This window comes from Schistosoma haematobium, chromosome ZW, assembly GCF_000699445.3.
Source record: "Schistosoma haematobium chromosome ZW, whole genome shotgun sequence".
Taxonomy (NCBI): domain Eukaryota; kingdom Metazoa; phylum Platyhelminthes; class Trematoda; order Strigeidida; family Schistosomatidae; genus Schistosoma; species Schistosoma haematobium.
The window spans coordinates 20,952,732-20,971,380 of record NC_067195.1 but is presented as its reverse complement, the minus strand read 5'-3'; the positions used below and the strand labels follow the sequence as shown (position 1 = coordinate 20,971,380).

General features: G+C 33.1%; 1 protein-coding gene across 1 annotated transcript in view; it reads right to left on the bottom strand.

Moving 5' to 3' along the window:
* Positions 1–263: 263 nt before the first annotated feature.
* The window catches only part of SKIV2L2_1 (Exosome RNA helicase MTR4), a 33,826-nt gene continuing 15,440 nt past the window's right edge, over positions 264–18,649 (bottom strand). Inside the window, exons 6-15 of the mRNA XM_051210678.1 lie at positions 16,310–16,409; positions 14,901–15,035; positions 13,702–13,892; positions 12,325–12,426; positions 10,493–10,635; positions 6,563–8,475; positions 5,099–5,545; positions 3,734–4,156; positions 1,860–2,127; positions 264–1,144 (exon numbers count right to left, since the gene is read on the bottom strand). Coding sequence (XP_051070695.1) covers positions 10,594–10,635; positions 12,325–12,426; positions 13,702–13,892; positions 14,901–15,035; positions 16,310–16,409 — 570 coding nt within the window. The 3' untranslated portion in view covers positions 264–1,144; positions 1,860–2,127; positions 3,734–4,156; ... (1 more) ...; positions 6,563–8,475; positions 10,493–10,593. The remainder of the gene's footprint in view (positions 1,145–1,859; positions 2,128–3,733; positions 4,157–5,098; positions 5,546–6,562; positions 8,476–10,492; positions 10,636–12,324; positions 12,427–13,701; positions 13,893–14,900; positions 15,036–16,309; positions 16,410–18,649) is intronic.

Genomic DNA, 18,649 nt, shown 5'->3' with positions numbered 1-18,649 from the left:
TCAGGTGTTGGCTCAGGCCAACCCTGGAGCAACAGTTTGCATTTAGAGGGGAAGAAACGTATTCCAAACATTCCTGGCATTGTTGCTTAGTGCTACTAGAAGACTGCATTTTATCAGCGTCTTCACCAAACAGGACTATATTCTCTGAGTATTCTAAGTCGATAAGTGGACCTCCTGGAAGGAGGTCAATGCCAGAAAATTCAGTCGACAGAAGCGTTAATCAACATCAGTAGGTCTATGATGAGGTTAAAAAAAATGGAGAAAGTGGACAGCCTTGACGGACACCACTTGAGGTTACAAAAGCAGATGACAGTTCGCCATAAGCTCTGACTCGACTGGTAGTGTTCGAGTAAAGAGCCTTCACAAGGTTTATGTAATTCTGAGGTACGCCTTTCAATGGCAGACACTGCCACAGAATCTCGCGGTCTACAGAGTCAAATGCTGCTTTTAAGTCAAGAAAGACCACCATTGTCGGACGCCGATAAGCATGTCTGTGTTCTAGAACCTGACGAATGGTGAATATGTGGTCGATGCAGCCACGACCAGATCTGAAGCCAGCTTGATTCTTTCGTGTTTGCAGTTCACGTGTCCTAGGCGCCCGATAATTACTGAGGCTAGTATTTTATATGCTATATTAGTCAAAGTAATCCGTATATGGTGGTGATTTTGACCTCTCCTTATATATCGGGACATTAGGCGATTGCGAGTGTCTTTCAGTTGATTATTTTGGTTTAGCTTATTAATATATTACAACTTATGCTAAAACCTTGAAAAATAATCAACTGCGTTACAGCCTAAGATTTCAATGCCAAGTAATAAATATTTGAATTCATCTGGAGGCCACTGAAACGCTACAAGTACGACATGTAAATTCATAATCACCATCGCATCAACCTAGTTTCAAATTTACATAAAGGTTAGAAATTATCGGAAACAACATGGTAGATTATACCGGTAAAGGAATGTGTCAATTGATTAGGTGGACTATCAATAATCAGAAAAAGTGCCATGCACAACGCACATGTATATGTATTGTATTTGAAAAAGTACAAATAATCTTTAGAAATAATGCATGCAGTAAACACCATTGATCAAAGATAAAGACTAGCTGCAAAAACAATATCCCGTTTGATTTTTTCGATAGCTAAAACAAAAAGGAGATAAATGCAGAAAATCATCATTTCAAAAAGCGAAAATATATTGAAAACAATTAGGATAAGAAATTTTTATTAGATTACATTACAAAAAGTAGTCGATAGAGACAATTCATACTAATAATTTCAAATATCCTTCATTTTCACATACTTTATCATAGTCGACGGATGTTTGGAGAGAAAAAAAGCAAGGTCATGTCACATTTCCCTATTGTTCGAGTCAAATAAAACATAAGCAATCAAAGTCGGTAGGCCATTAGATAAAAAGCAAACTATGTCTTAAATTATCTTTTGGTCTTATTTGAGTAGTATATTTACGGCACAAACTACGCATAACCCTTTTCATGTTGAAATGAGTCAAAAGAATCAAATAAAAAATATTGACCCTCAATGAATCGTGTAAATAACACTATAATAGTTTTCCCGATTATGCTGGTTATTAAAGACGTAAACCTATAACCTTGAGTGCAGCTACTAAGTTCGAAGTGTTTCTCACGTTTACGATAAAAGGAATCACAAACGAGTTGAAACGTCCACATGATTTTGGCAAATATTATGCATCACTAGCACCATAACTGTAAATATTTTCAATTTTTTTACACTGAAAACGGGCTCAACACATCTAGAATTTATGTAGCTGACACTACTCAGTACACGACTTCATGTCATAATATGCAACAAAATAAAGACACAATAACTACTAACCCTCAACAAATTTCTTTTCCAAAACATTGCTACCAATTGTTCTAGCTGCATTAGCCATTTGTCGTAATAACTCTTCAAGTAATCTCAATGTACGAATAATTGTGCCTTCAAACAAGTCTGTCATAGAACAAACGCTAGCAAAGGATGCTCCTCTTGTCCATGCATCAACAAGATCCATTAAATGAGGTTTAAATGAATCCACGTAATTATCTTCATCAACTGGGAGACGACATTCGTTACTAATACGTGCAATACGTCTGGCTGTATCCTGTGTACAAATAGATATTGAATTAATCGAGATAAAAAGTAAAACGAATAAAATTTCCTTTTTCTAACCATAAAAACGAACGCAAGCAACGCCCAAACACAATTTAATATTCCTCATGGATATCGAGGGAAACACTAATTTATATGAAGTCAGTGAGTTACAGTTGGAATATTTTTGAAACACAGGAACAACAATCCCACTAGCAAACTATCTTAATTGTAAAGAGACAGAGTTACAGTTTGAATCTCGGGATTTTGTGGAAGATATAATTTAATAAAACACGGACTTGATGAAAATTCGGGATCTAGTGATGCGCTGCATGACTAAGTAAACGTTAAATAGTTGAGTTACTATGTATGTATAGCTTATTTTTAACTACAAATAATTATATATAAAAAGTGATGAACAACAGCCAGTGTTGAAGTAAAAGTATACACAGTTATCCAGTTAGTTTGTGAGCAAGGAAACGTGACAATAACTGTATCTCGAAAGTGAATTAGGTGGAAGGTGATTTGAACATAGTTCAATGGTAACAAGTAGCGTACTTTAACCAATAGGCTATCGCTCACAAACGGTGACGACATGACTACACTAACTCTACATATGCAAGTAAACTGGGTGTTAAACTTTAAACATCAAGATGAGGAGTCAAGTGTTTATTACAAAATGTGAGACCGTAAAGTAAATTACAGTTATATTTAAGGAAATGATGGAAATCAGGTGGTAAAATTGTCAGTTAACATGATGAAAGACCGACTCGGCTCGCACAGAAATTCTAAGATGATCTTATCGGTTCAAGAAGTTGAGATCTCGTCAAGTTATTACTAGCGGTTTTACATGTGTAACTCCACTTATTCTAAGAGCTAGTTTAAATAGTTTTGAAAATGAATACGCTGAAAAGAAAACTCAACGATGAACTAATTTTTGATATTTTAAATTAAATCAACTCGTGCATTTAAAAATAGAGTTGTTCATATAGTTATTTAGAAGCCCGATTTTAACGTTATCAGCAACAGTACATAATTTTCATGATAGCTTGGAAGCCAATATCTCTGTGTTTAACCATTAAAACTTAGATAAGTCTTCAGAAAAGAGAAAAATGTGAAAAGTAGGTTAATTAACTGGAAAATAGTGGGTTATATTTGAACAAATTTGAAAGATTACAAATTTCATTCCAACCATAACTTCGATACTGAATTCAGTCTCTGAAGAGTACGAGAGATGTTGAGATTCAGAATTATTATTAGTCAGCAAGATGTATAGATTTCGACAATTTACATGTAGTATTGTAGATTATTTAAAAAAACATGTTTACGTAATCATCTTTGAGTCAGACTGTTTGTGTGTGTGCTAGTGATACTACCCAGCTATCCAAACTCGAGTCGATGAGATGGGGTTCGAACTTGAGACGTATTGGTTGGAAGCTGAATGCATTACTACTGATGATAATCTAAAATAATTTCATAATAAGCGAATAACAAGTGCAAAACAAATGAAATTCAGGAAAAGGTTTGACAGTTATCTCATACGATTTTAAAAATTCTCAACAATAAACACTTATTAACGATGTACAAAAGTACTAAGAATATGATCGACAATGATTTACTTGTAATGTACGCAGAGCATCAGATAATTCCTTAGTTAATTTGGGCATTTCCGAAGCTCTTTCCTCAAATACAAAGCAAGAAAGTAATGCTGCAATATGCTCAGACGACAGTCTATTGAATACCCCATCAAATAAAAGTTCTGTTAATAATAACTCATCTGCCGAGGTGATTTCACAGGCTACACAACCTTTTAACTCAATTACGTCATATTCAGAAACGAAATTTAATCGTCTTAATACACGTTTACGAGCCGATAGTTCTTCCAATTGAATTAAAGAAACTTTACTATTCAGATTAGCTGTAAGAGCATCGATACGTTTGCGAAGTTGCTCTTTCTTTCTATAAACTTTCGAAAGTTCTGAAAGACGTGGGTCATCATGAAGCCAATGATGCTGTAGTCTCTCTTGAAAAGCAGTAACTTTCTAAAACATAAAAAAAAAATCACAAGGTTGTGAGGTAATGTATTACTCAGTTTGTATGCAGATTAAAACATTAAGTATAGACCCACTTACAAAAAAATATATTGAACGGGAATAAATAGGACCGAAGCATTGAAATATAGAATAACCCTAAATTTAATGGACGATGAGTGGAACTCAACTATTGAGACTTAAGAAATTACTCAACGTCTATAAACATAGACTACGGTTATAAGCTCAAGCTGTCCAGATTTTTCAAATCAGTTCTACATCAGTGTGAAGATGAGTGTCCATTACTGAGAAGCCCCAAAAGACGATGCAGCTACCCAGTACTTCCTAGTTTGAATGCCACTCTTTCCTGCCGATGGTATTCGGTAACAAAACTAGCTTTGTTATATCCTAGTGAAGATTACATTACGAGTAACGTCTGAGGCTTATTAATGGACTACTATTATTTATATATTCTTATGGTATAAATATTCAGTAACTAGATTATGTATGTCTATATTCCCCTTGTTATAAGCTTTATTTTGACCTATTATTTATTATTGTACGATTTACGGTTCTTAAGCTATGTTCAGTTTATTGACTACTGCCTCCCACGTTCACAGCCACTTTTTGGCTTTACTGTGCGCAAATGTTATTTACTATTTTATGGTGCGTTGGGGTCTGTTTGGTTGATATATAAGCCCAGTATGTCTGAAATAAATTATTCGATTCGCGTAGTGGAAGCTGGTATTGGTGTTCTGGACTCAAGTGGACGGGCTAGGCGGACATAGGACCAATAAGGACGCTAGGCTGCTCATACCGGTCGAACGTCATTGGTTTGGCACAGTGCTAAGATTGTATAAGTCATATTCTGATTGGTGGATAAATCACGTGATAAAGTCGGACATCAAGTCACAACAAGCTTCAAAATAAACGTACACATTTCTTTATACTTACCTCATTTACTTCCAGGAATCGTGGATCATTAATGTGCATATCTGCAATAGGATCTAAAACTGGTAAACTACCACCCATACGAATTTTCACTTTTTCTATTGCATTTAAAACACCTTGTCTAGCCTCTTTTGAACGAAGATCATTTGGAACAACTAAACGTACAGCACTAATACCAACAACACAATCTAGTCGTACAGGAATAATCTCAGCCATCGGTGATGTATCACTACCAGTAGCAGTAACTGAATTTGAAATTTCCGAGTTATCTACTGGATTCCCACTAGGTAAATCACAACCAGATTCTTCTGAATTCGATCTAGATGGATTGGTGCATAATAAACAATCAAGTATATAAAATGATTCAGGTGTAGATGACCTGTCTTTACGCTGACGTTTTTTCAGATTGATCACAGCTCCCCATCCGTATGAGATGGATTGAACAACAATCTATGACAAAAGAGATTAATAGAAATTTGACAAAAGAAATATACAGACGTAAAGAATACTAAGATCTTTGGTCATTATTATTATAGACTCTAACAATTATCTTAGGCACACTATGTGAATTAAGTGAAAAGCTTTAATCATTGCTAATTATACTATGGGATGCATATTTCTATAAAAAAAATAGTCATTTTAAATAAATTTGTTATATTTTGAAAACGGATCTCCTCATAAACAATATACACTTGACTTGAATAAATGACTAAAAATCACCCAGATATATTCGAGGCATGACGAACTGGCAAAGTGTTATACAATTTTTAGGATTAGTCTTTCCATGATTATCTACTGAAGAAACATCAAATTTCCTCGTCAGTGACCTCTACACATCTACAATAAAACCAGTGGAGAAAGGAAAATTAAAAAAACACATAACACCACTTTTCAGAAAATACCACAAATGATCGACAAACTCATTCATGTTATGTGACATAAGAAGTGTACTCTGAGACTAATTTACTGAAAGTAAAATGTCGTCTTGATTACATCACTTTAAATTTAGTTAAAAACTGTCATTTATGATACGAAACCGTGTGTAATAAAATCTGAAAACACCATTTTTGAAAGATTCCACATATAAGTACGTATCTAGAGTAAAAAGATTTAATAACTTCTAATCAGAATGGTACCAATTGTTACACAGTTACGGGAGAATATTCATTCTGTAAAGCTCCAAAACATTTCTTTTCGTATACGAAAAAACATCTCAAAAATTTACTACATGGAAAATTTGACATTAAATATAGTGTACTAGTTTTATATCGCTCAGCTTAATAACTGTATATGATTCATTGATCAATTTGATTATCATGGTACAGATGATCACAGCATAGTTTTAATTACTATTTAAAGACAACTTCTTGGAATTATTTTACTATCTGCAGTTAGTCAACTCGGAATATATATATATATATATATATATATATATATATATATATATATATATATATCCACGCTTACTTTAACAAGACGACCTGGTTGAAGAAAAGGTACTATGTACTGCGGACGTCTTATATACTGCCACTGCTGTCCAACTAGTTCATCGAAGCATAATTGAATTTGATGATATGATTCGACGGATTCTTCATCATCAACAACAGTTGATGCATAAGTGGCACGTAATTCATTCAATTCTAAAAGTAAAAATAAACATTTTCAAAAAACCTACATTTTGAAATAAGCTTCATTGAAATAGGGTGGTGGGGAAATAACTAATGAGAGAGGTAAGGTATTGCAACATACATTAGTGATTATGTAAATTAGCATATTTTGTAACCGTTTTGTAGTAGTAATTACAAATCACTCGATAACCTGATATTATTCTTTGAGTCTACCATAGTAAATAAGATCTAATGTGGGTATAATGTAAATGATATAACTTTCGGAATACTGATAAATTTTCGTAATCAAAGGTATCAACAAAGTTTGATTCCATATAACAAAGTATCCGTTTAAATTGATTAGCAGTTTTTGCCACGATAATAGTTTGAACTGTCTATTTTAGCTGCTCTGTCAATTTGTACTGTCAGCAACAAAAATATATAATAATAAAAACCAGCTTTATATTACTTGAAAAAAAAGAATGAGTTTGATGAATAAAATCATTAAGAAAGTGATTATTCAATCAGGTAGGGAAATAAGAAAAGGTAATCTCATATGAGAAGACAAACAAGTACAGTGTGAATTTGAAACTGTAAGTAACATTATATTGAATTCTTTAGTGTTACAAGTTCATACCAAATTATGCATATGTACACTTACTTCCGATTCTTAAGCTAGAATATTAAGCTTATCAGTGATAGACAAAAATGAATTATGCATAGGGATTTACAGTAGAAATATTAAAAAAACTTTGGAAGATATTTGATGACACATGACAGGAAGACGAACTGATAAGTTGTTTTGACGCCTGAAACGAAAAAACTGGTAACGGTTAATGTTTGCAACATCAAAATTAGTAGCAATTATTCAAAATTAACAAGAAAGTTACAATTTTCTCCATAAAAATCAAGCATAATGGAGATTATCGAAGTAACTTTTGAATAATTAAGTCACCAGCATCGAAATAGCGGATAGATCAATGAAATGCTTACTGTGACATTGGTGAATCAAAATAGAAATATTTTATCTCGAAGTTGAATTTTTGCTATACCGAGTACAATATGAAAATTCGAACGCTTGAACTCTCCAAGTCCCAAGTAAGAAGAAAGAAGGCGAGTGGAATGGAATCTTATCCTAACCAGTGTCAAATACGGTACAAAACGCTCGGGTATTTTTAGTTCTTAGTACAAACAAAATCATCATTATAATCAGTCAATCCGCATGTAGGTTTTTAGAATATGCCCAGTCGGGAAGCTGCATGTCGAGATTCCGGAATGTCCTTCCAAACGATGACTGGATGTAATATCTTCGGCTCGTTCAGAGCTTCCATGAGTTTACCGGGAGACGTCCCCACAGAAAAAAGAATGAATTATTTTACTATTCATAGTTCAAAGTCTTTTTTATAGAATAAAGTTATAAGAATGTATAAACAACTCGTAAACCTATCCAAATAAAACTGAGATTCTACTTGAGTTTTGTATCAAATCAACACTACCTTTATACATATTAGGAAGACTGGCAAAATTTTGGAATTGGCAAAAGCTTCTCTCCATCATGTATTCCGGATTAATTTCTTCAACACGCAATAAATTTAACAGCATATTATAAGTGATATGAAAAGCTGAATTCAGTGGGGGTGGTGGACCCATCATAATTTGATGAGCTAGTTCACTAGTCATACTTTCATCAACCATTAGAATTACAGTACCACTATCGTCTTTACCACGACGACCAGCACGACCAGACATTTGAATATATTCACCTGATGTTATCTGTATGAAATAATTAATAACAAAATATTAGTTATAAGGGTACTAATATATTTTGAACAATGGCTTTTACAACCAATCAGTATCAATAAAATAGCTAGTGAAAATTAATGCACTGAAAAGCTGTTTGCTGTAGAGTATATACTCATGATGTTCACGTAAAGAGAAAGGAAAGAAACTCGATATCCCGTAGGTCATTTATTCCCTCTATAAACTTTATAAACTCTAAAACTTTTCTCCAGTTTTTTTACCGGTAACAATATCACGGAGTAATCAGTCAACCATAGAAGACATGATTGTTCATTAAAATTCCACACATCTGCAACTTCTATAGTTATAGGGTTTATTCATAATTGATTCCAGATAAATATAACGACATGCTTCCAATTAATTCGAAATAAATATTTTCATGATGATGATGGTCAAGAGTAAAAGTCAGCCAGGAAATAGTCGTTAACCAAATACCTCCACTGGGAAAACAGCTGATATCAACTGCCAGGCAAAATGCAGTAACAAGTAAGATATAGGCGCGGTCACCAGAAAAGGTCTAAGTGGATTCTTAGTACGAAAACTTTTCAAAAAGAAATATCTGATAAGAATGGAAATAAAGTATAGTGCATAAACAAAGACTGTAGCTATAGCACTCAACAGCCAATGTATTTTAAGACAACCTAATAAACTGTCTCACAGAAGAGCCAGTAAATAGTTAGTGAGTCGATTACTGACAAGATAAAAAGTTGATGATTCGAAGTTTGACTGAATTAGTATTTAAATGTGGAAAACGTTTGATAAATCTTGTCGACTGAACGCTATATTTATTTCCTAAGCTATTCCGATGACCCGCACGCTAGAACTACACAGCGACTTGAACACCAGAGAGAAGACGCAAGTATGAGAGAAAATACTCTACTCCAAGGTTCATTGTTGTACAGAAAGCATGGGTATTTATAGATGTTGAAATTTGTTAAATCAACATCATATTTCAGCCAATCCGTTAACGACATATTATGTTACTGACCAATAGTAGCACGCCACGTTGGAATTCTAGAATGCTCCTTCGTGCTGTGATTGACTAGGACTCTTTGGCTCCTTTTGGGCCTCTGGAGGCTCCGTTGAAGTTCTCCGAAAGCCGACTCAACAACGTTAATTAAAGTTAAAATGAAGCTTGAGTCATCAAATTATTTGGATTGGAAAATTACAAACTATCAGTTGGATGTTTTTCTCAACACTTAGCAAATCGCTGTGTAGCACCGACTGAAGTCCTTACAAATGAAAGAACAAATTTTAACAGAAATGAACTGGTGGTTAATATTTGGCTTGCTTTCTAACTGCTAAAAGTTGTGAGGAATGAAACCCTAAAGTAATATAATGTCTGTCAAATATAGTATGTATTTCATTTTATTAAGTTCACTCAATGGATTTTTGTTAGTTCATAGATATGAGGAAATTATAATATGAATATTTTCTTTGTGAATGATAAGCATTCGATATAAAAAGATTTCTTATTCATCTTGGATCGACAGCATAATATGAATATCCATAAGAATCCAGTTTTGACAATGAAAGTCAAACACTTACTTTAATTCTAAACAGCAGACGCAATAATTATCACAGTATATTATCGGTGTTGTAGCAGTCTGGTTTTTAAGCAAGCAACCTTAATAATATTCTAATAGCTATTTAAAATGTTTTACTTACTATAGATTTGCAACTTGGTAATGGGAATTATGAAATTTTTATAAACACGATAGACTTGATATATACAAACTTTTGAATTTAATCAGGTTCATTTATTTACATGGGAGTCTTATAATATTCTCCCGCCCAGGACATTTGGTTACTTCAGTAAATTATTGATCACAGTCGACTCAATTTTATGTCTTTTAGGTATTTAACCCTTTATATGAAAGAAACTAAATCTAGATATTATTTAACTTATACAACATAGAAAGTAATGTTTTGGAGTGTTATAAATATAAACAATCATTGTGCAGTTTTATTGCACTCATAAAAAGATCACCTGGTAATATAAGTTGACGTAAAATGTTGATACCACCATGTGTTTTGCTTTTCCACTCTCGTATGTCCACTTATACAACAATGATCGAATAGAGCGGACTGTTATACAAAATACACGTTATGGATATACGAAAAAATTTTCATCTGACAGAGAAACAGAAAATCAAAATGATAGGAACCTTATACAGGAAAACAAAGGTATTCAATCTATCTGATCATTATAAATTGTTCTTATAGAAGGAGATAAAGACATTGGAAAACTAAAGTAGTATAAGTTAGATAAAAGTGCTTAAGTAACAAACTTGATCAGAAGATTACATATTAATAATAGTCAAACATACAGATTACAATGTGTGATAAGGAAATAAGTTTGAATTTTTTTTTGTTAACGTAGAATGTGATATAACCGTGAATCAGTTCAAACTGTAACATTTATAAGTAATTTAATATAATAGAAGCAACGGAAAATAGATAAATACGGACTAATGGTTGTATATAATGGAGAATAAATACCAGAAAGTACATTCACTATGTATGGAATGAACTACTGATTTCCTAATCATTCATTCGCTTACACTTTGATAAAAACCAGTTTAAACTTTAGGATGGAACTTATTCGGCAAGTATAGATTCGTGTACTTAATTTTCAACCATATTTTAGATGTGAAGACTACTGGTACTGAATCCACAAACCGGAGATGGGGTAGTGTTCGAAACCGTAGTCCATTATTTGACAACAGAGTGTACGAACGACTAGGCCACTGATCCACTTTGCGATACAAATTACAGTGTATTTTATTATTATTTCACTAATTGCTTCGCAATTCGATCAAACGTAAGGGACGATACGTTGATACCGGTAATCAAAAACTAGAATTAACAAAATACATGAGGAATATCCAGAAAATGCATAACTACATACGAATGTTGAGCGATTTCGTGTTGTTTATACGATAATGGATAAACAGCTAGATATTATATCGAGGTTGAAACTAAAGTAATCCAGAAAATTTAGGTTAACTTTTATATCACGGGCCGACTCGATGAACTACTCAAACTAAAGATACTTAGACAGACTGATATGTTCATCACATTAATCTCTACATTTTAACAGGTAATTAGAGTATTCTTAAGATACGAGTTTCAACTTGTGATTGTAAAACTAACAGCAGTCACATTTATTGAAGAAATCCAAGTACGGTGTTTAACGAATCAAGATACTACAATAAATGTACATCTTTAAAGAAAAAAGACAAAAATATAAGTAGGTTATTCGTGGCTTACATCTAAAAGCAAATCATAACCAAATTTATAGGTTCTCGATGTAGACCACTGTGGTTTATGATTAAACTTAAAAATTAACTATTATCTCAGAGCTTTATACTTTGCCAAACTTATCGAGAATAAAAGAATGAAAAAAGAACAACAGAATCGTTTTATATAAGATACACTAAAGATGTGAATAAATTATTTCGTCTTGATAATTGAATATATATATATATATAATAAATATGAACTAGTTGGTTTGTAAAAACAATTATCTACAATATCTGCACAAAACTTTTATTCGAAGTTTGATTTCACACATTCCATCATATATTTTAGTATAGGTAAGAAGAATTCTAACACAAAAATAAGCCGGTTAAACAGGAAGAAATTAGTCATGGAACGTGAGATATTCTTCGGTACAAATAATTTAATCACACATAATGACAACATATTCTGTGGTCGTATTGTCTTTCAATAATATCCTAGTATCGATTTTCAATGGTTAAAAGAAATTCAGAAACAGACAAATATCAAATTAGATACTTAAAGATTGTATCTACGTACCCAACGATAAGACTGTCCATCATATTTACGAGCCGAGGTGAATAGGACCGTTCTAGCGGGCATATTTAAACCCATGGCAAATGTTTCTGTAGCAAATAAACACTAAATATCCATATAAAACAATAAGCAAAAAATGTAGGGTTAACAGCAAATGATTGAAAAGAATAATTATCAAAGTAATGATAAATACAGTCTTTAGAAACCCACTCACTTGTTAATATACCATGATGCTGACTTAGGAAACCTCAGAAATCTAATTTCCGAGTTAATAACACTATATATATTGAGTGAAATTAAGTTACCGAAAAATTGCTTGAGACATACATTTACAATAATATATTTTATTACCCTGACGAATTCACGACATGAATTTAGATGGTTCGGTTGGCTTTTGCCAAGTTTTGTTACTTATGGTGTAGGCGAGATCTCCCATCTGTGAACCAAAGAGCATTTACACTGAGCTATATTACTTTATGGCCATGAAACATGACCTTTATAAGTAGAAGACATAGTGAAGCTGCAGGTTTTGATCATATGTATTTTTGAAGAATTTCCCGTCTTTTGTGGAACAACCAAGTGACCAGTGTTGAGATTAGGTATATGTTGCCGCGAATGGCCCACTCAATAACCGCGACCGGTGATTATAGACGTTGAGTGATAGATCGGAATAGGTCACAATGTCAGTGGTGTATTCACTCTTTGTTCTCTCACAAATCTTAAATGTCAAAATTATTTTATACTTATTATTATACGAGTTCTTCCTATTTTCGTAAAGCATACTTCCACGCCTAATCCTTTTTACTACCACTGATACTACTACTTCCACCACTTTGGTATTCATCTTGATTATTTCATCTTTGTGTTACAAAAAAAGCAATCGATAAACGTATACAAACGTGAAATAAGTAAATAAATTAACATGTTCATGAATAAAAGCTTTGATTAGATCAACTCTTACAACCTGATTGTCACGTAGTCTATGTACTAAAACTGGTATTGTAAAGTCTTCGTAACTTTGCTTGCATGCATGGATTCTAATTTAGATCAACAGATAATAACTCAATGAATTCATAATAGATTACCACTAAGTATCTTGAACCGTTCATAATACTTTAATATTCCGTGATTATTGTGCACTGACCGAAACAGACGATTGCTAGATAAATATAAAATAGGAACTAGTCACCTCGATCAATAAAATAGAGTACGAGCAATGTGTCGATAGTAAAAAGTACAACACTAGGGGTAAGTGTGAGATTACTAGAATCTTTTACTAATGATAAAATTGAAAGACTAACACATGACTGATACTAATATACACCCTCTATATACAGATGTTGCAAGACAAGTGTAAACAGACATAAAATGAAGGCTTACTTTAATTAAATTCTCAGAAAATAATATTTCTATAGTTTCCTTTAATAAAGGCAAAAGACCACCATGATGTATACCAATACCACGCTTAAGCAATGGTAAGACACTCTCAACTTGTGGTAATGCGCGATCTTCAGGTGAAAGACCATCGATTGCATTGCGGAATACTTCATCAACGACTTTTTTCTCTGCATCTATACACAGAAAACCGATAACAATAATTACAGAAATTGTCAACCAACAAATAATAAAGGTGATAAGATCAGAAGCATTAAACCATAAGAAAAAATAAAGTGTGTCACACATTGGGAAACCTGTTGTAACTTGTGACTGCAGGTTTTGATAAGCAGCGTTTTTATCGATCGATTCAGTGACACGTATAACACTTAAGGACGACCTAGAGTCCCGATTGGTCCCGCTCCCCTGTCTAGCCCAGCCAGTTGAGTCCAGAACGCAAGCCACAGCCTCTGAGTTATTAATCATTGTATTTCAGACATACTCTATTTATATACCAGACAAACAAACCACATCGTACCATAAAAATAGAAAACAACATTTACACAATATTTAACATGTGAAACAAACATCGACTAATGGGAAATGTCCATTTAACGTCCAAGGACACCATTCGACTTAACACGATAATTATTAGTACATTCCTCTGCATACCTAACAAAACCTGAGGAAGGTCAAGGTTGAGATATCAAATATGAAAAACTTTTGAAAATCATAAAGGTATATGACGGAGAATTTCTAGTTACAGCAAAATCGCAAGTAACTTTGATTCTGTACAGGGTTATGGAATATTTCAAGTCACTAAGTTACATACTTTGTACGGTCATAATACAGAAAAAGATGCTAATCCTAACTTTAATTTTACAGAGTTACATTACTAATTGTCTGGGTTATTGACTTTCTAACTGGTCTCAACATTAGTAAACAAGACTTGGTGAGGAACATCAGGGATGTAAAAAAAATTGAGGTAACTTTATTTAACGGAACTGTTACTTATGAACAACAATAGGGTAAAAAAGCGATAAAGATAACCAGATAGAAAAAGAAGTCTAATATCATTAGATATAATAATGAATACTTTTTAATATCAATCCATGAAACATTGCTAAAATAATCATGAATATTGGGATCGAAGTTACATGGAAAACTTAGATTACAACCCAAAAATTTTGAAAAAATAAGCATACCAGTAGTGAAATCGAATTTGGCTAATTGGAGTGCATAGATTTCACACTCCTTTTTACTGAAACTAAATACAATTATGGGTTCCAAACTGCGATGTTTGACCAAACGAACAATTTGAATGACATTATTTTCAGAACCTAAAAGAAAGCGCATAATGTAAGTGGTTATATAAGAACTAATTGCTGGTTAGATAACTTGACGTATTAAGTGATTACACCACAGAAACTACGTATTATAAATGCTTGCGCTATTCAGTAAGGTGTATGTAGAATACTAGTTACAGTCATTACTTTTTTTGGAAGATATTGGCCCAAGTGACACAACACTAGAAAGTTATGAGTTGAAGTTCTGTACATTCCAGAGTAACTCATACATACTAGATACCAACACAAACGACCGGAGAAAAACATGGTGTATACAAACTATAATACAATTAAAATAATCTAACGAGGAAACAATTTGATATTCAATTGACAAGCACACTGGAAAACAAAAAGCTTTAAGATGTTCACACTTAGTGGAATTTGGTAAACATAACTTCTGTAGATAGTATGCAGTGAAAATGTTTCTAAAGAGAATAAAAACTGGTTTAAACAAATACTATCTTACCAGGCTTTAGATTATCACTTAATAAACTAATTATGGATACAAGAATAAGGGGAAAATATTATAAAGACAGGGATATTTGTACACATCTCATGGATTAAGAGGACTCAATCCAGACGTTTTACCCGATCCGAGCTACTTCGGGGAAATTATCGGAAATAAGAAAGACTGACACCATGAGCCCCATAGATACTGGCGAATTTAGTTACTCTTAATAAATAGGATAGAGTGCAACTAACCACATTTTGGCACTGAACTAATATTCAATAAATAGGAAATTTGTGACCGATTCCCATACTCATCTTAAACTCCACTGTTATTGACAAAAATTTTTTTTGATTTGACATGTTTCCAAATACCTTTGACATACATACTATATATCCTGAGCAAGCTTTACTTGTTCTATATTTCCAATTTTGAAAATACAGACGATTATCACAGTGATTAATATGACCCTGGACATATTTTTTAGCGTTATATGATTACTAAAATCAAGTTACGCTAACATACATCGTATACCACAACTACTCATACGAGATAACTTACACTCATTATAAATAGTTCATTTTTATGTAATGAAGGATGATAAGGAACTTTGCAGGCACTACTTGCCTACTACATAACAACTATAATTTTAAACATATTTTAACTCAGTAAAGAAGTATGACAATTTGTGTAAACAGTATGCGCCATTCTTGATATTATTTAATTGTTAGGAATTAAAGTATATGAAAATGATTTAAATTGATTTCAGATAAATCAGATATATATTAGAGCACATATTCTGAGAAAATAGGTAACCCACGTTTATTGTAATCAACTTGTGACTTTTGTCTTTTATTTGATGATTCATCCGAAAGGAACGAGCGCATAGCTCGTTCAAAATTTTGCTCCAAATATTTACCCTATAAGAAAACATTTAAATAAGCTGATATAAATCACAAAAGACGAGGATATATATAATTAATTATTATCTAATCATTTCCGCTTAGGTAGGGGGGCTTACATTAACTCAAAATAGTTCAGATCAAATATCAGTATTCCCATAACAAAGTACACGTTTCAGTTTGATCACCTTGATGCTTTTACCACTGGTATTTAACCTTTTTAAAAAGTTGTTCAATATAAGTGTTCACTAACGCTTAAAAAGTACACTGAATCGAATTTTTCAGACTAGATTTGATCGTAGAAATAATTCTGAGTATATAAAATCGAAATACATTTCACAATCTTATTAAGTTTAGCTCTTGCTGCCAGAAAAAAATTGGCTTGAGTATGAAAGATTTAATTAGCTCCAATAGCTTGGGAGTAACTTTCCCTACTACGCTGTTAAATGACATCGTTTAGAATTTTTGGAAGAATCAATTGTCTAGGGTTACAGATATGCCTTGCCGATGAATATCAACAAGCTCGGAATCTAAATATAGAGCTTCCAAAAAATTAACTAATTTTATATGGCAAATGACCTGATTTATAATCACGTTATTTTGATCCTCGACCGTTTGCCTGCAGATATATGAAATATTATTTACTTATAAATGGATGTTATATCTTCCCAGGTCACAGAAACCTTTTACCTGATAGTTGTCTCTAAGACACGTTTTATGAGCATTTCACGAACATTCTAAATGTTCTGACCTTCGGAATATAAATAAATTGTCATTTTTGCAGACAAAATCTTTAAAATTCTATCACAGCTTCTCTATAAAGTTTACCATAGAATGATTTTTAATGGATATTAATAAAAGCATACATCCCACTTGTTAAGGACATCAAATTATAAACAATACATTGAACAAATTTCCTACTAAGATTTATGGACAATATTTTCTATCACTTCGAACAAGATGATTGATAAGTATTATTGAAAATAAACGTCCTAATACGACCTACTGCCAATCTTACGGTTCACACGAAAAACTAAATAAATTTGTTTTCTGATACATATGGATGTTTTATTTCTTGAGGTTATTATTTTCATCTGATCTGATTCATATAAAATTTGGTATAGATAAGGGCCACACAACCACAGAATAAAGAGACAGTGTTATGGAGAAATAAAAGAGGGAAAGAGAGTGTGGTCTAAGAAAAAACAGGCGAACAAGAATACTTTAAGATAGGAGATACAGGTCGGTTAAAAATACGTCTAAAAAGACTTCTTTCTGTTAAGGAAGCTCACTTCATGTTTACCAAAAATGTCAAAAACTACATCAGGACTGCCATCGGTTTTCGTTTTGAGCTACGTTTGATATCATCTCAGGCTCCTGAATTGAACTATTTCAATAACCCAAGTAAAGGAGTCACGAAGGACAGATAAGTGATTGTCCTCTAAAGTTTTCTTTCAAACCATGGAGCTATATCAAAAACTGATCACCTCTCTAGTTCTTAAAACCCGTCTTAGCATCGCTAAATAATACACAGTATAGAATTCGCTGGGATGATAATCGTAACACATGTTCAAGCCAATGAAATCGGTGTTTCAAAATGATGATACCAACTGAACTGGACCTCTGTATTATTAACAACGATGACTGAACACAGAGAGTCAATCTTTAACGGATTTCAAACAAACTGTGAAGTATTACGGGAGTCAATAGTTTGAATGCAACCGAAAACACACTTATCCTTCAAAAGTTATTGAACTTTTTACAGATGGGGTCAACTATCGCTTCACTGCAGGGTGTCGAATTCCTATGTCTTCTATACTTTTCAAACAATCTAATTAGTTCTCTGAAAGAAATTTCTCTACCATTCTTGAGTCGTCTAGACCTGGTGACTTATGGCTCTTCGTAAGTTGAAATTTTTTAAGAACCTCGGCCCCGTTCGCTGGATTAGTCATCACCAGACACACAGTACAAGACAGTTTCATAGATGTTTCTGGAGCAAAATATCAGCTGAAGTCTTCCTCGCAAAACTCTGTTAAACATCCAAGACGCTTTTAGACGTTAATGATTGTCATCCCATTAGCTTCATAGATTTCTTTTAATCACACCAGACTTCTTGATGTCAGGGGGTTGGATGAGCTGGAACAGTTTTAAGCCAGTACCGGATGAAGCTGCGGCTTCCAACTCTTTGGCATGCTTCGACCACCAAACTTTCCGATCTTTAAAAAAACTTGGCACAATTTATGCTTATCATCAAACTC